General features: G+C 41.9%; 1 protein-coding gene across 13 annotated transcripts in view; it reads left to right on the top strand.

Annotated features, from left to right (window-relative positions):
- Positions 1-24653, top strand: part of LOC138739231 (NADPH oxidase 4) — a 271753-nt gene that overhangs the window by 184366 nt on the left and 62734 nt on the right. For all 13 annotated transcript variants that reach the window (XM_069890873.1, XM_069890863.1, XM_069890864.1 and 10 more), the window contains 4 exons: positions 2874-2946; positions 3066-3146; positions 14310-14502; positions 17155-17319. In XM_069890873.1, coding sequence (XP_069746974.1) covers positions 2874-2946; positions 3066-3146; positions 14310-14502; positions 17155-17319 — 512 coding nt within the window. The remainder of the gene's footprint in view (positions 1-2873; positions 2947-3065; positions 3147-14309; positions 14503-17154; positions 17320-24653) is intronic.

A 24653-nucleotide genomic window follows, 5' to 3' on the forward strand; every position in this document is an offset into this window, starting at 1 on the left:
ACATGGGCATAGTCCGTCATTTGGACAGTCCATGGGCATATCCCTTGCACATGGTGCCGAAAGCTACCAGAGATAGAGACCATGTGGGGATTATCATCGGTTAAATTATGTTTCAACAGTTGACTGGTATCCTGTCCCGCACATCCAGCATTTCACTGCAAACCTGGACGGTGTCAAGATATTCTCCAAAATTGACCTGGTGAAGGGATATCATTAAATTTAGCTTCATCCCAACGACGTCCCAAAGACGGCAATCATCACACTATTCAGCCTTTTTGAATTTCTGCATATGCCTTTTGGGTTGAGAAATGCTGCACAGACTTTCCGGTGACTAATGGACTCTGTTGTTCACGGCTTCGATTTTGTATTTATTTACCTTGATGATTTACTGATTTCCAACCGCTCTCGTCAAGAGCATGGCACTCAATTATGTCAACTATGTCAACGTCTAAGTGACTATGGTCGGACTGTTAATCCAGCTAAATGCTAGTTTGGCCTGTCCTCCATTGATTTCCTTGGCTACAGGATCGATTGGCTGCTCCCTGCCAAGATGGAGGCCATGAGAAAGTTCTCCAGGCCAAACATGGTGAAAGGACTGCAAGATTTCGTTGGCATGGTAAATTTTTGTCATTGGCAGCCTGAATAATGCGACCACTTTTCCGAGTCCTTTCCGGGCAACCCAAAGACCTGAACTGGGACGAGGGAACTATAGCTGCTTTCTACAATGCCAATGTGACCATGTTGGTTGACCCTCGACCCAGTGTGCCACATCTCTCACAGTTGATGTATCTAGTATGGCCATCGGTGGTATGCTGGAACAACTGATTAAGGGCAATTGGAAGTCCTTGGCCTTTTTCAGCAAGCACTTGAGACCTCCTGAGCAACAGTACAGTGTGTTTGACAGGAAGCTTCTGGCCCTTTACCTGGCCATCTGCCATTTTAGGTACTTGCTTGAAGGAAGAGATTTTGTTGTATTTACAGACTTCAAGCCCCTGACTTTGGTTTTTCTAAGATTTTAGACCCATGGTTGGGAAGGCAACAGAGGCATGTCTCTTTTGTTTCCGAATATACCACATCCATTTGGCATTTTGCGGGGGAAAAGAATCACGTCGCAGATGTGCTATCCCACACATCTGTCAATTCAGTTCATACATGGTCTCCAGGTATAAACTATACAGCTCTCGTGGTAGCACAGCAGGAGGATGGTGATATAGTATCCTACCGTACTGCAGAATCCGGTCTTTAGATGGAGGACATGAGATTCGGACATTCAATGGCTACAATCCTATGCAACGTGTCCACAGGGCAACCCTGAACAATTATTCTTGTTGCTTGGAGACACTGAGTATTTGGTGCAATTCATGGCCTGGTGCACCCCTCCATTTGAGCCACCATGCAGCTAGGAGCAGGAAAATTTGTATGCAACGTCCTTTGGAAGCAGATTACACACTGGGCCAGAACTTGTATACAATGTCAGACCTGAAAAACAGCAACATGTAAAAGCACCTCTCCATTCTTTTCCCCAGTACACAAGCATTTTGATCACGTACATATAGATATCGTGGGACCACTGCCATCATCATGAGGTGCCAACTACCTTGTGACAGTGGTCGATAGGTTTTTGAGGTGGCTGAAAGCTGTCCCACTCTCAGGCACCTTCACCATGTTGTGCGCCAGAGTGTTTATTGCGAACTGGGTGGCTCATTTCAGGTTGCCAGTGGACATAACATCAGACAGGCGTACACAATTCACATCAACATTGTGGACGGCACTAGCCCGGCTACTCGGCATGCAGTTGCATCACACCATGGCGTGCCATCCACAATCCAAAGGCCTTGTGGAGAGATTCCACCACCATTTGAAGTCGGCCCTCATGTCGCTCCTCAAAGGCCCTGATTGGATGGATGAGTTGCCTTGGGTGATGCTGGGCATTTGTACAGCACCAAAAGAGGATCTGGCTATGTCTTCTGCTGAGCTGGTGTATGGCATGCTGCTCACTGTTCCAGGGGAGTGTGTGCCAGCGGCAAGAGGACAAACGCATTCACCTGTGGCACTCCTAACATGACTGAGGGAGAAAGTCGGCATGTTGGCACTGTTCCTACCTCAAAGCATGGTTCAACCAGGACATTGTTCAACTACTTTGTATATCCCAAACGACCTCAAGGACTGTAAATATATATTCATACAACAGGGCATGCATCGTACCTCTCCAGTGCCCATATGAGGTTCCATTCAGAGTGATTAGGCACCACGTCGTAACGTGTAGTGGACATTGAAGCCAGGCAAGAGACCATCACGATTGACTGCCTCAAGCCAACATGTGGACTTGCAACAACCAGTGACGGTTGCATGCCCACCACGGAGAGGTCGCCCACCTTAGCAGGCAAGCAGGCTATATAAAATGGGATCATCACCTCCTAACACCGGTTTGGTGATTGGGGCGGGAATCCTGTAGCAGGCTAAACTGGCTCATGGTTTGAGTCGGCAAGAACAGGAAGCCCTGAAGTACCAGGCTTGCTGCCAATCGTCAGAGATGACATCATTTCCAGGCTGAGTGTCGCGAAGGCCATTGGGAGCGAGGGTGCTATAAAAATACACAGCAGAGTTGAGTAAGGCAGTTGGTCTTGGTCAACTATGATGACTGGAGAGTTTAGTTAGTCACTAAACAACTACAACAGAAAAAAGGATATCAAAGTTGCAAGCAGAGCACAATGCTTGGTTGAATCAATGCTCTGTACAATTGTAGCAATATTTTGTACTCTAATATTTAATTACCCTTACAATATAGGTTATTTCTTTAATCTCTTTCATTTCATGCCTATGAAAACTGTTCGTTTGAAATATTCCTGTTGGCTAAACTCTTGTCATTTTAGTTCCAGGAGTTACTGGTTTCTTCATGGTGTTGGTGCTTTTCTTAATGTGCACCTCTTCATCATACTCTCTAAGGTAAGAACAAACTTTAGTAATGTTATCTAAATTACCAAGTAAGAAAGACTGAATAATAAAATGTCTCTTTTCCATGAAATAGGTGGTAATTATTATGCAATATTGCTTATAATTTGCAGGTATTCAAACTATGACATATTTTGGTATACGCACAACCTCTTCATAGTCTTCTACATTTTACTTTTGCTTCATGTGACCGGGTAAGTGATTTTAACTAATTATTTTCCAAAATGTTTTCAGTAACCCCATGCTATAGCTTGCCATGTGTAATACAACGTCTGGACATTGTTCCTTGTCTTTATCTTTGATAGAACATTACAGCACAGTACAGGCTCTTCAGCCCATGATGTTATGCCAACCTCTGTAAACTGACCTATGTAAACTGACTCTACGGCAATCTAAATTTTCCCTATCTCACACCCGTAACATGTCTTTGAGAAAGTAGCTGGAAGACCAAGAATATCAACTCTGTACTGGACTTCCCCATTGTTTTCATGTAGCACTTCCCAATGGTCACGATCCTGCCCAGGAAATGACATTTTTGTGGCCATCTCTTCAGAACATGCCACCAGAAAGCCAACAACCTACCAGCTCCAGAAGAATGTTGATGCCACATGATTAATTGCTTTAATGATGGTAAAGGATTGGGATGTGTTCCCAAAGGCTTAGTGATAGGCAGGTGAAAAAAATTGTTTGTAAATGGCATGTAGACTCTCCATGGCTACAGCCAGTTCTAATGGCAGTGGGGGGGGGGGGAGGGGGGGGTGCTGCAATCTTGAGCAAACAAAGAAATGCTGTAGAAACTCTTAACAGCAGATTGCTGAGAATTTATTAAAATATAATGCCACAGGAGCATTGTCTGTCTTCTGGGTAAGTCTTCAGTGCAAGCAAATACTCTGTTTACCTGGTCTCCAAGGCTGAAAGAGCGTGTTCTCATCACAATTAAGAGGTTTCTGTGACGTCGAATATAGCACTGTGTGGAAAATTGTCCCATGGGGCAGAATTTTGCAACTGCAGCCTTGAATAATCTTGAGGCTATGAAGCATAGCTCCTTGGGTATGGCTGCCTGGATACATTGGTGAGGATAATTTGAGCTAACAGAGGTCACAGATCTGAATGAGATCACTAGATACAGTTTGAAGGTTAACCCTTTAAATGGCAGGATGTGTGTGTGTGTGTGTGTGTATACATATGAACTGTTTTCAGACTAGTAAGATTGACAAGCTCACTAGGTGATGGTATTTAGAGTAGCTTAATGCTCCAAGAAAAGTACCAGGGTAATTAAAAATCCCCCAAAAATGATAGATGAATTTCCCTCCAAGCACGAAGGCAGTCAGGAATGTGTGCACAATTTTTTTTTTTGTAGGTAAACAGACTTTTCAGAGTTTTGAAAATGATCTTCTAGCTCCTTGCTCTGCTGTATAATTTTACTCACTGCAAAATCAACAGAACCTGGAATGGTGAATGATAATAGTGGAATGTGTTACTGTAGTACAAAAACCCTTGTCTTCTTTTCACCTCGTAACATAAATATTTTTAATTTTTTTTATGGTGTCAGTAGGGGAGAAGTAAGTAAGTGTTTCATAGAGAACAGAGAACTTTGAGCAGAGACCGAAAGGGCCCATAACCGAATAATGAGTTGAGAATGGCTGCAGTAGTATTATTGGTTTGAAGTTTGAAAATGGTGGATTGCATCCACAGTTCCCCTAATCATACACCCCAATCTAACCTATTACGATAACTATGTAGTTGTGAATAAATGATGTATTAAATAAATTGGCCATTCACAGACTTACGAAAAGATGGAACAGTACAGGAACAGGCCCATTGACCCATGATGTCTGTGCAAACATTATTGCCATATTAAACTAAATCTCTGCTGCCTGCACATGATGCATGTCCTTCTATTCCCTGTATATTCATGTGCCTTACCTAGAAGCCTTTTTGTTGCCCTTTTCATGACAGCTTGTTATCAAGTGTTGAGCAGAATGGGAAAAATCAAATATCTGGCAACATCTGTGAAGGGTCATTGACATGAAAAATTAATTCATGGATGCTGCCTGACCTACTAAGCATTTCCACCTCTTTCTGTTTTTAATCCAGTTGAGTGTAATGTCTCTCGGGGGCATTAGGGAGTTGTCTGAAATGGCCAAAATGTTAAATATTTAACCATTTTCTGTTAAAATATCAGTAAATATCTTAATATATGCATTAACATTAAAAGTAAGAACTTAATTACTTTATAGATACTATTTTTCAATCCAGTTTTTCCATTCATCTAGATGTTCTCATTGTTCAAGTGAGGAAGTCTACCTTGGCTGAGGATTTGGGGGAAGGCAGTTTAGGTACTGGGAAATTCAATGATTTTGTACTCCCTTGTTGGACCCAAACTTGTTCTACTCTTTTGTTCTGCTGAAAACTGAAGATTTACCTTCAGTATGTTGCAGAAGAGAAAATGTTACTCAATTAGAAGGAAAATATGTGTCAGACAAACTATTGCCATACTTGCTGTCGAGTGTTATAAATAGAGGAAATGTTACAACGCTCGCATTAGAACTGTTCTATCCTGTTTACTTGGGTTCAGTTTCTTTCTATCAGAAGAATTTAAATGCTGTTTATATTGCTCTTTCTTCATTGTTTAGAAATTATTTTTCTACCTCTATAGTTTCTTCCCTCATGACTCGCTGTTAGATATAGTCTTTTGGCAAAGTAATTATTGTTATATCTGTGTTGGAATTCTTCAATTCTATATCTGGGTGATGTGAATGCAGGCCTTTCCAGTAGTTGCCATTGAACTTTAATTTGGATTGAGATCTCCATCCCACAAGTGCAAGATTAGTGAAAGCAAACCATTTAATCTTGCCTTTGGTAAAACTGATCTATAGAAGTATTGCATCTTGAGTCTTTCTGGAATTTTAAAAAAAAACAGAAAATTCCAGAATACTCAGCAGACCAGTATCGATGGATTGAGAAACAGAAGTTGAACATGCTCATTTTCTAATGATTTCTGGTTCTAATGAAAAGTCATTAATCTAAAATATTAACTTTTTCTGGCATCACAAATGCCAATTTGTTTCCAGCATTTTTCTTTGTATTTTTGACTGATATCTTGTGCAATTTTTTTTGCTTTTACATTTTTTTTTTCTAGAATGTCTGACCATTTTAAAGCAGAGAAAAAAAAGATGAAAGACTCAGTATTGACACAATTGGCAAATCTGAGTTCCTCACAAATTAGTAGGGTTTGGTACCTAAGCTGAGAGAGGTGACCCACAGATTAGGTAAGCAACAAACGACAGAGTCAACTAATAGACAATGTGTCAGATTCCTCCATTAGATTTCTTTGAAATGTGTCGTGTTGTAATGGAAGGCCCTCTAGGATAAAGTAGCATTTGGGACCCTCATTATTGACATGGTGTGACATTGGGTTAAACATGAGCAAGGAAACCTGATTTCTCGTAACTGATCAATCGGCGCCCTTCATGTTGAAGAACACTTGGAAGGAATATTGAAATTGGAAAAGGGATTGGAATGTACTCTGGTTGGGAGACTTCAATGACCATCACTCAAAATGTTTAGTGAAATTAAAGATATAATTGACAGTGCTATTGAATGGCACTTACTCATTGTAGCCTGCTCCTTGATGCCAAGTTTTGAGTTTCACCAGGACCATTTGACTCCAAACCTTAATACTACCTCAGTGCAACTTGGATTCATGAGGGAAAATGAGAGTGCCTTTGAAATCAACACAGAATTTGAAAGAGGGTGGCATCGAGAAACCATGGTAATAAAGACGTCAGTGGATATCAAGGTAAAAATTCTTCAATGGTTGGAATTATACCTTGAACAAAGGAAGATGTTGTAGTTGTTGGAGGTCAATCATTTAAATTCTAACATATTATCATAGGATTTTGTTAAGATGGTGTTCTAGTCTCAACCATCTTTAGCTGGTTCATCAATGACCATCTCTCTATCTGAAAGATGTTTGGTGATAATTGTACAATATTTAGACCCATTCTCAACTTTTCAATAAAGAAAGTAGTCCACACATACATGCAGGTAGCTCTAGACAACAGTCAGGCATTGGGTGACAAGTAATAAGTAATATTTGTGTCACCAAAGTATCAGACGATGTCGATATCCATTAAGTATCCAGTTACATCAGTCTTCAAAATATGCCATCATAGACCACATTACCTTGAATATCCTGGCCATTGAGTCGAAGTTCAAGTCAACCATTGACATAAATACTATGGCTTGAGCAGTTCAGAGGCTGGGGTATCTCACGAAAAATAAATCATTGCCTCACACCATAAAATACTTCTGCCAACTCCAAGCCAAAGGTTAGAAGAATAATGGAATGTTCTCTGATAGCCTCAATGAATGCAGCTCCAACAACATTTGAGAAGCTTGACACCATTTGGGAGAAAGAAGCCTTCTTCGGTAGTACTTCATTCACCACCCTAAACATTCTTTCTCTCCACCACCTGTGCACAATGACTTTAGTATGTACCATCCACAGAAGGTGTGCACATTTACTCTTCTCTGTAGTTTAACACCATCCACTTAACCCAAGGATCGGGGCAGCAGGCAGTTTGGAATTGCTAGTTCTTCAATGTCACTGAGATTAAATCCTGAACTCTCCCACCCAACAGAATTGTGAGAGTATATTTACCAGAAAGACTTTGAATGCTTTAGAAAGTGGCTCACTGTTGTCTTCTCAAGGATAAATAGGGAACGGGCCATAAAGGCTGGCTTTGGTATATAAAAATGAATCTCTATCTTTCTTAAATGGATGGCTAGAAGCAACGTTTATTTGTCTAAAAGTGGAAGTTAAAAATAGAAAATGCTGGAAATGCTGAGTATATCAGGGAACATCTGAGGGAGTAAGAGGAGATGTACATCAGAAGAGTCAGATAAAATATGAAAATTTCAAAAGATTAAAATACGAAAATGTTGGAAATTTAAAAGCATGAGGTTTTAAAGTACGTAACTGGAAGGCGAGATGGCAGATACTAGGGGCTACACTTTTTAAATTTTTAAATTAAATTTAAAAAAATTTTAGACATGCAGCACGGTAACAGGCCATTTTGGCCTACGAGCCCATGCCACCTAATTACACCAAATTGACCTACAACCCCATACGATTTTGAATGATGGGAGGAAACTGGAGCCCCCAGCGAAAAACCTACTTGGGTACGGGGAGAATGTGCAAACTCCTTACAGACAGCTCAGGATTTGAACTCTGATCCCGATCGCTGGCACTGTAAAGGTGTTGCGCTAAACACGATGCCAACCATACCACTCCCTTGAAAACCGAATTTAATTGAATTGTTATGCAAAGTAGTCATCCTATCTGCTTAATTTTCTGAATACAGAGGAGATCCCATCGTAAGCAATGAATGCAACATTGTAGAATCAGAGTACAAATAAGTTGCTACTTCATCTGGAAGAGGTTGTGCCTCTGGCCAATGGGAAGAAAGGAAGCAAATGGGAGATGTTGCATCTTCTTTGGGTGCCATGTCATGAAAATCTAATGTTGGTAGAGATGGGTGAATGAGAATAGAGGAATATCCTTCAGAATAGTAAAAGAGAAGAGGAATGGAAAATCAATTGTTGAAAGGTAAAAGGTAAGGACAATGGTACCTTTAACTGTGTTTTCAAAGGAAGAGATTGAATAGGCATGTCATGGTCCTGTCAAATATGCGGCAAGAAAAATGACTGATCAGAGGTTGTGGAGGTATTTTTTTTTAGAACAGATGAAACAGAGAGTGAGAAACTGAAGATTAAAATGGAGATGTGCAGGAAATAGGGTAGGAAGAGGGGAAAATGACTATGGGAGACTGGGTCTAGTAGTGGAAGCTGTATATTAACTGAAAGGAAAGGAGTTTGAAATCAAAACCTTAAAATGGAGAGTAGGATGAAAATTGCCAGCAATAATGATGTAATATCCTCACTCTATTCCGAACAGTAAGCAACATGGATACTAAGTGGTGAAGCAAGGGAAGGGATCTGAGCACTACTGAAACAAGAAATATTCTACAATAGCCCACTTTGCTGGGTTTGCCTATTTTCCCTTGCCATCTTTGTATCTGCCCAAATACTTTTTAAAAATCGTGATTGTAACTGCTGCTTCTCCCACTTCATCTGGTAGTTTGTTCAAATACCCATTTCCCTCTGTATGTATGTGTGTGCGTGGTGGGGGGGGGGGTGGGGCGGTGGGGGTAACCATGCCTCCCAAATCACCATCGTCTCCTGTAGACCAGTGAAAACAATTCCAGACCATCCAATATTTCCTTGCAGCTATAGTCCTCCAGTCCAGGCAACGTCCGAGTGAATCTCTAGTACCATCATATCCTTTCTACTGTGTGGTGACCAGAACTGCACATAGAATTCCATCTGTAGTCAACCAATGGCTTGTACAACAGCAACTTGGTAACAAGATTCTTGTACTCAATACCCCTGCCAATGATGGTAAGCAAGCAAAATGTCTGTTCACACCAAAATAATCTACATCACTATTTTTAGTTAATGTGAACTTGCACCATAAGGTCCTTTTGTATATAAACAGTCTGAAGTCTCTGCCATTTACTGTATATGACCAGCCAATGTTAGATGATCCAAAATGCATTACCTCTTACTTGTCTGGATCTAATTCAACCTGCTATCAACCTGTCCAATCTTTGTATCATCTGCAAACTTACTTGTCAGAGTACAAACATTTTTATCAATGTATAACCTTGGATCCCAAATGTAAACCTTGGAACCCATGTGCCCTAGCTTTCTGAATTAGTCGACCATGTGGGAGCTTATCAAGTGGTTTGCTAAAGTTCTTGTAAACCATATCTTACTTGTCTATCTTAATGAATTTTCTTTATAACCTTAAGAAAACTCATTCAAATATGTGAGCAGGATCTTCCAAGAACAACACTGTCTAAATTAGTCCTTGCCTCTCCAAGTGATCATAAACCCTAACCCTGTTTAAAGAGGTGAAAGGTATCAGGAGCCCTGCAAAAGTAGGTGGAAGAGATTAGAAGAAGAAATAAACTTGATGAGAATAATAACTCAGTGAGAGATAAGCAGCCTGAAATGAACAGCTTTGACATCTAGGGGTGAAGTTGAAAGTATGCTGGGAAGCAATGAGACTAGAGGCAGTTGAGAAAATGAGGTCAGGAACTATAAAAACACAAAGCTGGAGAAACTCAGCAGGTCAAGCAGTGTCCTTATAACTGACATTTCAGGCTTGAGCCCTTCAACAGGATATGGAAAAATGTTGGCAGGTGTCCGAACAAAAAAGGTAAGGGTGGGGGGAGATGTGGTTGCAAAGGCTGGAGGTAATAGGTGGAGGGAGATAGCAGGGAGGGAGGGGACAGCAGCGAACAAGGGGAGGAGGGATGGCTAGATGAACAGAGGGGGGGGGGAGAACAAAAAGGGGAAGAGGTGAGCAGAAACCAGAAAGATCAAAATTAATGCCATCCAGCTGGAGAGCATCCAGATGGAAAATTAGTGTTGTTCCTCCAATTTGCTGGTGATCTTGGTGATGTAGTACATAAAGCCATGGACAGACATGCGAGTATGGGAGTGTGACACAGACTGAAATGGTTGGTTACTGGGAGGACTTTGTCTCTGGCGCAGGCAGAGCAAAGATGCTCAACGAAGCAATCCCCCAATCTGCGCCCATTCTCTCCAATGTAGAGAAGGCCACAAAAGGAGCACTAGATGCAGTAAATCAGTCCTACGGATACACAATTGAAGTGCTGCTTCACTTGAAAGACCTGGATTGTGGTGAGGGAGGAGGTATGGGCGCAAGAGTGGTAGTTCCTGCAGCCACGGGAAGGTGCCGGGGAGGTGATTGGTATGGAGTGATGAGTGCACAAGGGTGGGAGAGAGGGGAGGAGAGGGAAAGATTCATCTGGTTGTGGGATCTGGAAAACAATGGCTTTATATTATTTATCTTATTTCTCTTAGCTTTGACTCGTACTTTGGAGTCAGTGTCATCGGATATCGGATCTACTCTCATTCCAGAGTCTGGAGCACAACATCCTGGCTGACATCTAATTCAGTGCTGTTTTGTCAGAGTTACCATTTTTTTAGATAAAGCTTTAAACCAAGACTCTGTCTACCCTCAAAGGGATATAAAAGATGCCATGACATTATTCAAAGAAGTGCCGAGTATTTCTCTGAAGTATCCTCCAACTAACACCACTTGAAATAATTATTCATTTAATATCATCAGGTACCTTCTGGAGTCTTGCACTGCATTTCCATTAAAGTAGTTCTTCATTGCCTTAAAAGATTTTGAAATGGTTTGAGAGGAAAGGTACTAAATCAAACAATCCCCCTTTCTTTCTCCTTGAAATATCTAACTCTGTGGATGGAATAGTTAACTTGGAGACAGTTTGCAATTTAGATCAGACTAAGTAGAGCCATTTGGGCTTTTCAGAGTGATGGCAATAGAGGAATTAAAATAAATAGTTTATTTATTACCACATGTACCAATACAGTCAAAAACTGCATGCATGTCAACTCATTCAAAAATGAGTGAATGTGCAGAGTGTGGTGTTACAAAGAAAAGTTCAGGTAAAACAGTGCAAAGGCAGTGAAGATGGTCTGTCCAATCAAGAGATCATCTTTAATGAATGAGGGGTCTGGTCAAGAGTCTGATTACAGCAAGAAAGAAACTGTCCCTGAATCTGGTGGTTTCAAACTTGTTTTCAGATCACGCAATCCAGAATTTTGCATGACAACATGGAAGTGGCACATGTAATCTTTGTTGTAAAAGAACAATTATTGTTTGCAGGCTTTTACCCTGAAGTACAGGGGAAGCTTTCAGAACATTCTGAAAAATGTTTTGGAAGATAAAAAGTGCATTTTTGGAGCTCCTGTTTAGCTTATTTAACACCCATTGCTAGGTAAAAATGACTCACTGTGTGGGCCTGACAACAGCAACATACATTTGCATCGTACTTTTAACTTGGGAATATCCATTGACATATTACAAGAACAGTCAAACAAAACCTAATGGTGAACAATGCAAAATTTTAGAGCAAATGAGCAATCTTGGTAAAGAGGTTGGTTTTATGAAATGAAAAAGAAAGCTTTAGGGCAATCATTCTCAAAACATTTAAAAGAGAGCCACAGATTGAAATCACAAATTTTTTTAATGTAGTCAGTGGGAAAGAAAGAGTGGAAGAAATCAACTAAACATGACTGCTGTCACAGGAAAGGGTGTCCATAAATTTTGAACAATATCCTAAGGGTGCCATAGCCAAAATAAGGTTGAGGGTAAAGTTACGATTGGGGCAGTAAATTAATTCAGGAATTCTTATGAACCTGCAAGTAAGATCTATATGGCTGAAGCTTAAATGGATGGTGGAGGTTAGAGAAGTGGGAAGACAGATTATAATGAGGCAATTTAAAAACAGGGATGAGAATTTTACAAATGAAATATTTAACTGGCAGCAGAGTAGATCATCGGAACAGCAGTGATAAATGAACAGGATTTGGTATGAGTTGGTACAAAAACCACAAATTTTTGGATGACTTCCGAATAATGAAAAAAATGACACTGCTATTGCTTTGCACTTAGAGTTTTGAGGGTAGGAGTAAAACAAACAAAAAAAAAAAATCCTAATTTTCAAATTGGAAAGTACAGCTATTACAAAGTTTGAAAACCAGAATCATTTGTGTGGAGTGATGTGACCTTCTTTAGATACATATGTTGACTGTGGGAGACAAGAAAACCATTTGACCATATACTCTTTAGTGAATGTATTTTTGATTATCTTTTAACATTCTCTCACTTTGTTACTTCCTGTTCAGAAACTGGAGTTTGCTTAGAATAACTCTATTTTTAAAGTTTAAAAATAATATAATGCCTTGGTAGGACTTTGTGTTCCCACACATCTTTGGTTAAAACATCTGGAGAGAAGCAAAAATGAGTTTGATAAAGGCAGTAATTTCTCTGTATTAATTGACTGCTTTAGAATAAAAGTTCTAATGATGCTCTAATTGTATTTTGTTTGAAACAAAGCTCATGTAATTTGTTGTATTCCACAATTTGAGAGATAAATATCATTCATTTTGTGAAATATGGAGTCCATATTTACAAACTGTTGGTAATAAAATTTAAATGAATCTCAAGCATTCCCTTTCTCCTATTGGTCTCTATGAATATATATTTAAGTTTAAAAATATCGGAAAGTGAAGTGCTCCTGTTGTGGTTTTCTTGTCCCTCTTTTTCTTTTTTCTTTTTTTTTTGAGGGTTGGGGGAGTGGGATGGGGGGGGAATTTAGAGAAAGCTTTTCTTTATTTTATTTTATATCTAAAATACCAAATAATATTTGGATTAAGTTTGAAATATTGTGATATGTTTGTTAAGTGGTTTTATTATTAAATAAAATTATAAAAAAAGCTCATGTAATTTGTATGATCAAATATGCATGCAAGACTGCAAGTTCTGAAGGATTCAATGTGGTTACAATAATTAAATAGTGAAGGTGTTATTAAATGAAAAGACCAGACAAAGAAGGAACATGAAATCAAAAGTTGTTTAAAAATTTAGATAAAATTTGAAATGCACTACATGTTAAGGAGCTGATTGTTGACTTGAGGAAGGGAAAACGAATAATCATTGGGGGGATCAGAGACAGAGAGGCTGATAAATTCTTGAGAGTCACTATCTCAGAGGATCTTTCCTTGACCAAACACACAAATGGCATCATGAATAAAGCACATCAGTGCCTCTTCTTCCTCAGGAGTTTGCAGAGGTTTGGCATAACATCAGAAACCTTGGCAAATTTCGACAGATGTGTGGTGGAAAGTGTGCTGACTAGCGGAATCACAATCTGGTATGGGGACGCCAATCGCCCTGAACGAAAAGACCTGCAAAAGGTAATGGACACAGCCCAGGATATTACAAGTAAAACCCTCCCCACCATCGAGAACATCTACCGGGAACGCTGCAGTCGAAGAGCAGCAGCAATCATCAAGGATTCACATCACTCAGTAAACGCTCTGTTCTCGCTGCTACTATCAAGAAAAAGATATAGGGCCACAAGACTTGCATTCATCAGCTTTAGAAACAGTTACTACCCCTCCACCATCAGACAAATCAACAACAAACTCAATCAGTGACTTATTTAAGGACTCTTTTGTACCTTTTAAATTTTTTTCTCTGTATTGCACAGTCAGTTTACATTTCTTTATTTGTTTACATTTGTACCTTGAGTCAGATTTTTTTTTTGTACTGCCAATAGGTGGTAATTCTACCTCGCCTGCAATGGAAAAAAATATCTCAGGGTTGTATATGATGTCATGTGTGTACTCTGAATCTGTTCCGAAAAAAAAATCTGTCTTTCTTCCAGAGGTATGTTAAAATATCAGATGAATTTGAATGAACACCCCCCTGGCTGCATTGATCCGAATAAAACATTAATTGACGACATCCCTGTATCTGAGTATCCACCAAAAAGTGATATTGAAGCAGAGTCTGGGTTGGAAAACCGCTCTGGAAAAGTCTGCACTGAAGTTCCAAAATTTCAGTCCAATTTACAAGAGGTATTTAAACATGTTCAGATTGATGAGTTTATTGTTGTACAGATTGTGTAAAGTGCATAGACACCAGCATTCTTACTTGCGACAGAGGAACAGATACTTATATTTTTTTTAAAAGCCACAATAGTATACAATAAAATAAAAATAGATAATAAGTACCAAAGATGGATAATAAATATTCATAGTTATCACAGTACAAGAAAAAAATAATACTACTATAAGTGCAGACGGTCCTTTTGTGGTCTCAAAGCAGTCCGTCATTAGTGTAGCAAGGAGAGGTTCAAGAGCCTGCGAGATGTTGAAAATAAACTTTTCATGAACTTAGAGCTGCTGGCCTTCAGGCTTGTGTACCTTCTACCTGACAGTAGTAGCGAGAAGGGATTGAGGGTTCTTTCTGATCTTAGCTGCCTTCTTGAGCCAGCGTTGCACATGGATGATTTCAATGGTTAAGAGGTTGGAGCCTATCCAGTCTAATAGTTAGCATTATAGTTTCTTGCTTGTACTACAAACATGATGTACTTCTGCAAAAACATCTTCAGTAATTGAAGATATTGGGGGAAAAACAAATATTTCTATGTTAAATGATCATGGGAATACATAGAATTTTCAGCACAGAAACAGCTTTTCATCCCAACTTTTATTGTTGTTTCTCTGCAAGCGATACTAATTGGATCTATCCGCCATGTCTCTTTGTTTGCTCACTCTTCAATCTAATCTTGAATGTTAACATAGTTTCTGCTTTATTCACCAACTCTCATCTTTTCTAAATCTGTGGTTTTTAAAAACAAAAAATGATTCATCAAGCCACAAATATCTATCTTTTGGAAACTGCATGATTTTTACTCAAAACATATGATCAAATAATATCTGTTAATTATTTGTAAGAGTTCTGACAGTATTATTGAAATATTCAGCTAGGATTTTAAATGTCCGCATAGTCAAATGCATTTAATGAACAATAAAACAAATTCTAATTAATTCTGCTTTAAGCTATGTAAAAGTATTCTCTCCATTTTGCGGAGGGTGTAATATGGGCTTTCTCTTTTTCACACACCAAAGAAAACAGCTTCTTGTTATTATTAATTTACATGGAGAACACGACAAACAAACTGTCAGAAATCAGCAGAAGACAAGAGTGGACTTTTCATCCATTGTAGCATTTACATTGAACTTAGTTACTTTGGTCAAATGGGCAGCAAGAAGTAGTAAAAGAAGAGATTGCTCATTTTTAAATGTTAAGATTATGTAAAAGGCTATCTTTAGTTTTGCAGAATGATCTAAGACCAATTATAAATGGAAAAACAAGTTTTACGTTCACATATCAGATTTTTAAAAAATCTCAGAGATTCAATCAAATTCTGTGCAACATGTCTCTTGTATTCCAAAGAAGCAGCAGATAATTTTGATATGATGCATCTCCATCAGAAATGTCTTTAGCAGATTCTCTGGCATTTACTATTTTAGAACCACAAAACTATAGAATATTACAGTACAGAATCAGAACCTCCAGCCTATCTAGTCTATACCAAACTATTATTCCTCCTTGTCCCATTGATCTGCACACAGATCAAAGCTCTCCATAAGCCTACTATCCATGTACCCAAATTACTTTTAAAGTTGAAATTGAACCTGCATCTACCACATCCACTGACAGCTCACTCCACAGTTTCACCATCCTCTGCGTGAAAAATTCCCCTTCAACATTTCACCTTTCAACCTTAACTCATGTCCTTTCATTCTTGTCTCACCCAACCTCAGTGGAAAAAGCCTGCTTGCATTCACTCTGTCTATACCCTTTATAATTTTGTATATGAAAATCCATATTCTATGACATTCTAGAGAATAAAGTTTTAACCATGAAGGCTCTCCTGAACTTTTCCTTTTCCTCAACTGTTGAGCCATAGCTGCAACTTTCTAAAGATGACAGTGATTGTAGAATATCCTTTGGCAGGCCAACATGGCCTTGTTTAACTATCTTTGATAATGGGCAGACTAAGCAATGCTGAAGGCTCATTTTCTGTCTAGTTTAAGTTATGCTGGTGTATGACTCTAGAAGGTTAACGGTGTTTTGCTTTGATACCATTTTGAATTTGTCAGTCCTTCTATCCATCACAGCCATATCACTCAAAGGCCTTGCTAAAGCCCATATATACAGTAATCACTACCATACCTTCATTAACCCTCTTGGTCACTTCAAATTCACATTCGACCACAGTCCACACACTGGCAGGAAGGGAGTGTGGGGGTGGGGAGTTGCCCAATAATAAAAGCAAACCATAAATTTTAACAGCAAGCTCATGATACTGCACTTCAAGCCCTGAAGAGTTTAATGAGTCAACATGATTGTGACTGTCTTCGAAGAAATCACATTAAAAAAAAAATTAATAAAATCTAATTGCAGTTTTGCTATTTTCTCTAAATTTTATACAAACCTCTAAGTTGCTCAGTTTTGTCCAAAAAGTCATAACAATTTTGGTGGAACAGTGTTAGTTGAATGTAGATTTTGTGGCCCACATTTCTATCTGAAACTATTGTACTGTTGAAATAATTGGGAGAACCAATCTCCTTGTCTGGCTTAATTATTCTTTGTCGTGAAACAGAAACCTTTTTAGAGTGCAGTCAATTTTTAATCAGAATCTTTTCTTTACTTTTAAGACGTGGCTTTGGGTGTCAGGCCCTCTCTGTCTCTATTGTGCAGAAAGACTGTATCGATATATACGGAGCAATAAACCAGTTACCATCGTCTCAGTGAATTCTCATCCATGTGATGTGATTGAGATACGAATGGTGAAAGACAACTTCAGAGCCAGGCCAGGTCAGGTAAGTTCAAATGAAAATTAGTCAATGTTACTGAATACTCGTCATTATACAGATAATGGGCTTGGCAAGGTCTTATCTGCTGAAAGAGTAATAGTCACAGAAAAAGGTCCTCTGCCTCATCAAAAGAGGATATTGTATCCCACTGCATTGTTGTGGGAGCCCTCCTCTGATATCAACTTTTCTCTCTTGAATTTAATCAAAATCATTCCATGTTGTGAAATAATTGAGAGAAACTGATATTAAACAAGCTTTCCAGGAGGTTTAAATTAACACCATGTTCAAATAAACTCCCCAAAACACTGAACGTCACACGAAGAACAACGCATTGTATGCAATGGAACAAATCTTGCACACTTTGTGCAAATAAATACTTCTCTTTGCCCATTCCAGAATGGCAGATAAAATGAAATGATTGTGGATTGTAGCAGAAAGGGGCAAGAGAGGATTGGGCATGGCACTGAGGATGTGGAGCATTGGAGATGTCTGAAATCAGTGGTCTGAAGCATGAATGGATTATGGGAAGTGTATGGAAAGGAGCATGGTATCCGGTTAGGTACTGGCTCAACACATGCATTAAGATTAGAGTTTATGGGGCAGGCAGTTATTCCGGCTGGATGTGGGTGTGGAAATGGGAGTTGTAAGGATATTAGTCAACTCTACAGAAAAGGCCAGGTTTGTTGTGGGTGGCACATGTACTTTGCAAGCCCTGAACAAACAAAATAACTTCAAGCAAAACATACATTGCCTACGGTTTGACATTACTGCACATGCCTGATCAACTCCATACATACGCAGATTATATGCATTGAGGATGGTGATCAAATATACAGAAGTGCATGTTTAAAAATTTTTAAGAGAAAATTGCTTGGCGCAATGAAGATGTAGAATGTAATAGAATATTTACGTGTCTCCATTTTAGATTGCATTTTAGCTGTTCTTACAAAGTGGCCACAGAAAAAAATTAAGATCGTGAATTGACTTTCTGATTACCATGAAGAAGAATGTGCTTCTTTCTTTCTTTTAATCAGTGAGAAACTGTCAATTGCATTTGCTGATTGGAATTCCTTAACATATTCACAACAGGATTTCACAGAAACTATGTAATAAGTTTTATGTGACATCTTGCCTCATGAGTATGTCATATTGAGCACATTTATTGGGATTGGGGCAGTTGGTTCTTTCTCACTAATAGTAGTAGAAGATTCCTAACACTTAACTGAATTATTGCTCCACTTGAAATGTCTATTGTCATATGTATCAAAAAACTGAAAAAAGCTTCATTTTGCATGCAATCCAGATAGTCAGTTTGTACACCAGGGAGTGTAGTAATAACAAATAAATAAAACTGTGTCGAGAAAAGTGCTGGATATCGAGAAAAGTATAATTACAAACCATACAAGAGTATCATCTTTTGCCAGTGAGAGATCCATTTCAGGATCTGATCACAAAAACTGTCCTTTAATCTGGAGGTTTGTAAAGCTACTGAGAAAAAAAAAGCAATCACACACTAGGTTAGTCAACCAAAGACTGGTTTATTGAAGCTTTACAAGCGGCTTTTATTCCCTGCCTGTCCCGGGCTCCACAGGACAAGGTGGGACCTTGTTAAGGGACAGCTGCTGGTCCACGGCCGTCCCTCAACACTCAGTACCGCTAGCATGCCACCCCTTGGGTAAGTCCGTGCACGGCACTGACGGTGGCAGTTCGCATTACCGTGCTGAGCGCCCGCTCAGCTCGCTACACAGTCACTACAGGTTTGTGTTTTCAACCACATGTTAGGGGAGAAGATGGAGAATGGGGTGGGTCCTTTAATAAGTGAGCAGCTTTCCTGAGCCAGGAGAAGATATAGATGGATTCAGTGAAGAGGAGGTTGGTTTACGTGGTTATTGCGACCTTGGACAGAGCAGTTCCCATACCAAACTGTGATGCAGCAGGACAGGATACTTTTTATGGTGCATCTGTAGAAGTTAGTAAGAGTGTAATGGAATACTTGGGAGATAAATTGGTAAAATTAGAATAGGTTACATACATACACACACTTTAAAACAGATCTTATTTGAAATATTGAAGAATTAAGTAAATTTACAGAAACTATGGAGAATGCTGTGCACATTTCACAAGTAGGTACTAATTGAAATGACATCATTAAAGCAATGAGCAGGAGACACTCTGGCTGTTGAAAGCTCTTTACAAGGGTTTTGACAGAGTGCACAGAAAGGTCACTTCTGGGTTTTTGTTTACCTAAAGACAACAGGTTGACCTAGAAGACTAACTCCTATTGTTTGCTGGAGAAGGTCAGGGGTTTTTCAAGTGAGAGAGTCACATGGGATTTCTGGAGTTGGAGGGAGAGGGGGAGAGAGAGAGAGAGAGAGAAAGAGATAGACAGCTGAAACAAGCAGGAGAAGCTGGTTGGAACTGAAACAAACTCCAGAGCAGCGGATGGCTGGAAATGCTATCTGTTTGACGTTTCTCTTGGAATTAGAGGAACAGAAAGTAACTCTGGTAGCCTGAAAGAAAGAGGTTATCATCTGGAGAACCTTGATGGGGAAAGTGTCATGATCAAGACATTGAGTTGACTGGTGGTTCCTCGGTTATAGAAATCCTGGAACATCAAATCTCTCTCTGCAGCAAACCCTACAAGAACCTTCCTGAGCAGTAAACATTTACCTTTCAAGCACCAAAGCCTGGTAAACTTTATAAATGTTAAATTCTGTGCACAGTATAAGAATTGCCTGCAACCAGAGAACTTGGAAGAATGAGAATTGAGGTTGAACTGTGAACCAAAGAACTTTTCTTACATTTATACACATATTACATACACGTGCATTTAGAATTAGAAGGGGGTTAATTTGGGTTTAGTTAAGTTAAGTTAAAGTTTGATTCTGTTTAATTAAAAATAATTTTTGTTTAAGTAACTACTTGTCTTGGTAAATGCCTATTGCTGCTGGGTTTTGGGGTCCTTTGGGCTCATAACAAGAGAACTTGGGGACTTTGGTGCACTTTCTTAATTGTAACATTGACATGGTTGGACCAGAATAGGTTCTTGGTGATATTTGCAAACATTTCCACCCTTGATGATATATACAGGGACGTACCCTCCTCTCTGTTTCCTGATGTCAATGTTTGGATCCTTCATTCTGCTGACATCGAGGGAGAGGTTATTATCATGATGTCATACCACTAGTCTCTCTATTCCCTTCCAATGCTCCATCTTGTATTAATTTGACGGTGGAGCCATTTGCAATCTTGTTGATGGAATTAGAGTATATTTGGCCACAATCATGAGTGTATAGAGAGCATAGTAAGGGTCTGAGTACCCAGTTCTGCGGGGCACTGATGTACAAGATTATTATGGAGGAGGTGTTGTCACCAATACTCACTGCTTGTGGTCTTCAGGTCAGGAAGTTGAGCATCCAGAGGAGGTGCTGATACCTACATCTTGGAGTTTAGAAATAAGTTTATTTGCACTGTTAAAGGCAGAACTGTAGTCAATAAATGGGAGTCTGATATAGATGTCCTTGTTCTCCATGTGTTCCAGAAAAGACTGTAGAACCAGGCAGATGGGATCTACCATGGACTTACTGTAACAGTAGGCAAATAGTCAGTCTTGTCTAGCATGGTTCTGATGTTCCAGCATGCTAGCTTGAGTTTGTGAGCATCTTTTGAGGGGGAGGACGTGGAGGGGGAGGACGTTGAGGGGGAGGACGTGGACCTGTCCTCGGGCCTGCGCAAAGGAGCTTTTAGGTGGAGTGCAGTGCGCGCAGTACTGGCCCCACCCTTTACACCCATGGTTCGTGTGCCGTGGCCAAGCAAGCTGGGACGTGGCAGCGAGGTCCTTGGGTCGTAGGTTTTATATCGGAGTGGCCTTCTCCTATGCAGGTTTCTTACCCGGGCTGGAGGGGTCTGCCTCCCCTCCTAGGTCGGTCCATACTGCCCGGACCGGGGCCGAGGCCGCCGCAGTTCACCCTGTGCCTGGACTGGGGCCACCGCCTCCCACTCCCTGCCCGGACCGGGGCCTCCGCCTGCCTCACTCGACCGAGGCCGGGGCCGCCGTCTCCCCCTTGCTCCTGCCCGTATCTGGGCCGCCGCCGTCTACCCTTCGCCCGGACCGGGGCCGGGGCCGCTGCTGCTCTCCCTGTGCCTGGACTGGGGCCGCCGCCTCCCACTCCCTGTCCGGACCGGGGCCTCCGCCTGCCTCACTCGACCGAGGCCGGGGCCGCCGTCTCCCCCTTGCTCCTGCCCGTATCGGGGCCGCCGCCGTCTACCCTTCGCCCGGACCGGGGCCGGGGCCGCTGCTGCTCTCCCTGTGCCCGGACTGGGGCCGCCGTCTCCCCCTTGCTCCTGCCCGTGTCGGGGCCGCCGCCGTCTACCCTTCGCCCGGACCGGGGCCGGGGCCGCTGCTGCTCTCCCTGTGCCTGGACTGGGGCCACCGACCTGAACGTCGGTCTGCCCTCATTGCACATGAACTCCTCAGACTTGACATCGACATAGCCGCTCTCAGTGAAGTCCGCCTGGCAGATGTAGGCAGCCTCCAAGAACGCGGCGCGGGCTACACACACTCGAAAACCTTCCGACAGGCCTCTCGGACCGAATCATGTCCATGCGACTCCCACTTCAAAACAAGCGTCACATCACCCTCATCAGTGTCTATGCTCCAACCCTCCAGGCGGAACCAGCAGAAAAGAACAAGTTCTACACCGACCTGCGCAACCTCATCCAACGTACCCCTACAGCCGACAAGGTTGTCATCCTGGGCGACTTCAACGCTCGTGTCGACAAAGACTCAGAAACCTGGCCAGGAATCCTGGGCAAGCATGGCGTCGGCAAGTGCAACGACAATGGGCGCCTCCTGTTGGAGCTCTGCGCAGAACAGCGGCTTGTCATTACAAACACCCTTTTTCAGCAGAGGGACAGCCTTAAGACCACCTGGATGCATCCCCGATCCAAACACTGGCACCTCCTGGACTACATCCTGGTGCGAGAAAGTGACAGACAAGATGTGCTCCACACCAGGGTCATGCCTAGCGCGGAATGCCACACTGACCACCGGCTGGTTCGCTGCAAGCTCAACCTTCACTTCAAGCCAAAGCCCAGGAACAATAAAGCCCCCAGAAAGAGGTTCAATGTTGGAAAACTGCAGTCAGACGAAGCGAGAGGAAACTTCCAGGCAAACCTCAAAGCAAAGCTCGACGTTGCAACCCGCCTCACGGACCCGTCCCCTGAAACCCTCTGGGATCAGTTGAAGACTACCATACTGCAATCCACTGAAGAGGTACTGGGCTTCTCCTCCAGGAAAAACAAGGACTGGTTTGACGAAAACAGTCAGGAAATCCAGGAGCTGCTGGCAAAGAAGCGAGCTGCCCACCAGGCTCACCTTACAAAGCCGTCCTGTCCAGAGAAAAAACAAGCCTTCCGTCGCGCATGCAGCCATCTTCAGCGCAAACTCCGGGAGATCCAAAATGAGTGGTGGACTAGCCTCGCCAAACGAACACAGCTCAGCGCAGACATTGGCGACTTCAGGGGTTTCTACGAGGCTCTAAAGGCTGTGTACGGCCCCTCACCCCAAGTCCAAAGCCCGCTGCGCAGCTGAGACGGCAAAGTCCTCCTCAGCGACAAGATCTCCATCCTCAACCGATGGTCAGAACACTTCCAATCTCTTTTCAGTACCAACCGCTCAGTCCAAGATTCCGCCCTGCTCCAGCTCCCTCAACAGCCCCTAAGGCTAGAGCTGGATGAGGTTCCCACCCTGGATGAGACATATAAGGCAATCGAACAACTAAAAAGTGGCAAAGCAGCAGGTATGGATGGAATCCCCCCAGAAGTCTGGAAGGCTGGCGGCAAAACTCTGCATGCCAAACTGCATGAGTTTTTCAAGCTTTGTTGGGACCAAGGTAAACTGCCTCAGGATCTTCGTGATGGCACCATCATCACCCTGTACAAAAACAAAGGTGAGAAATCAGACTGCTCAAACTACAGGGGAATCACGTTGCTCTCCATTGCAGGCAAAATCTTCGCTAGGATTCTACTAAATAGAATAATACCTAGTGTCGCCGAGAATATTCTCCCAGAATCACAGTGCGGCTTTCGCGCAAACAGAGGAACCACTGACATGGTCTTTGCCCTCAGACAGCTCCAAGAAAAGTGCAGAGAACAAAACAAAGGACTCTACATCACCTTTGTTGACCTCACCAAAGCCTTCGACACCGTGAGCAGGAAAGGGCTTTGGCAAATACTAGAGCGCATCGGATGTCCCCCAAAGTTCCTCAACATGATTATCCAACTGCACGAAAACCAACAAGGTCGGGTCAGATACAGCAATGAGCTCTCTGAACCCTTCTCCATTAACAATGGCGTGAAGCAAGGCTGTGTTCTCGCACCAACCCTCTTTTCAATCTTCTTCAGCATGATGCTGAACCAAGCCATGAAAGACCCCAACAATGAAGACGCTGTTTACATCCGGTACCGCACGGATGGCAGTCTCTTCAATCTGAGGCGCCTGCAAGCTCACACCAAGACACAAGAGAAACTTGTCCGTGAACTACTCTTTGCAGATGATGCCGCTTTAGTTGCCCATTCAGAGCCAGCTCTTCAGCGCTTGACGTCCTGCTTTGCGGAAACTGCCAAAATGTTTGGCCTGGAAGTCAGCCTGAAGAAAACTGAGGTCCTCCATCAGCCAGCTCCCCACCATGACTACCAGCCCCCCCACATCTCCATCGGGCACACAAAACTCAAAACGGTCAACCAGTTTACCTATCTCGGCTGTACCATTTCATCAGATGCAAGGATCGACAATGAGATAGACAACAGACTCGCCAAGGCAAATAGCGCCTTTGGAAGACTACACAAAAGAGTCTGGAAAAACAACCAACTGAAAAACCTCACAAAGATAAGCGTATACAGAGCCGTTGTCATACCCACACTCCTGTTCGGCTCCGAATCATGGGTCCTCTACCGGCACCACCTACGGCTCCTAGAACGCTTCCACCAGCGTTGTCTCCGCTCCATCCTCAACATCCATTGGAGCGCTCACACCCCTAACGTCGAGGTACTCGAGATGGCAAAGGTCGACAGCATCGAGTCCACGCTGCTGAAGATCCAGCTGCGCTGGATGGGTCACGTCTCCAGAATGGAGGACCATCGCCTTCCCAAGATCGTATTATATGGCGAGCTCTCCACTGGCCACCGTGACAGAGGTGCACCAAAGAAAAGGTACAAGGACTGCCTAAAGAAATCTCTTGGTGCCTGCCACATTGACCACCGCCAGTGGGCTGATAACGCCTCAAACCGTGCATCTTGGCGCCTCACAGTTTGGCGGGCAGCAGCCTCCTTTGAAGAAG

The sequence above is a fragment of the Narcine bancroftii genome, chromosome 7, assembly GCF_036971445.1.
Source record: "Narcine bancroftii isolate sNarBan1 chromosome 7, sNarBan1.hap1, whole genome shotgun sequence".
NCBI classification, from domain to species: domain Eukaryota; kingdom Metazoa; phylum Chordata; class Chondrichthyes; order Torpediniformes; family Narcinidae; genus Narcine; species Narcine bancroftii.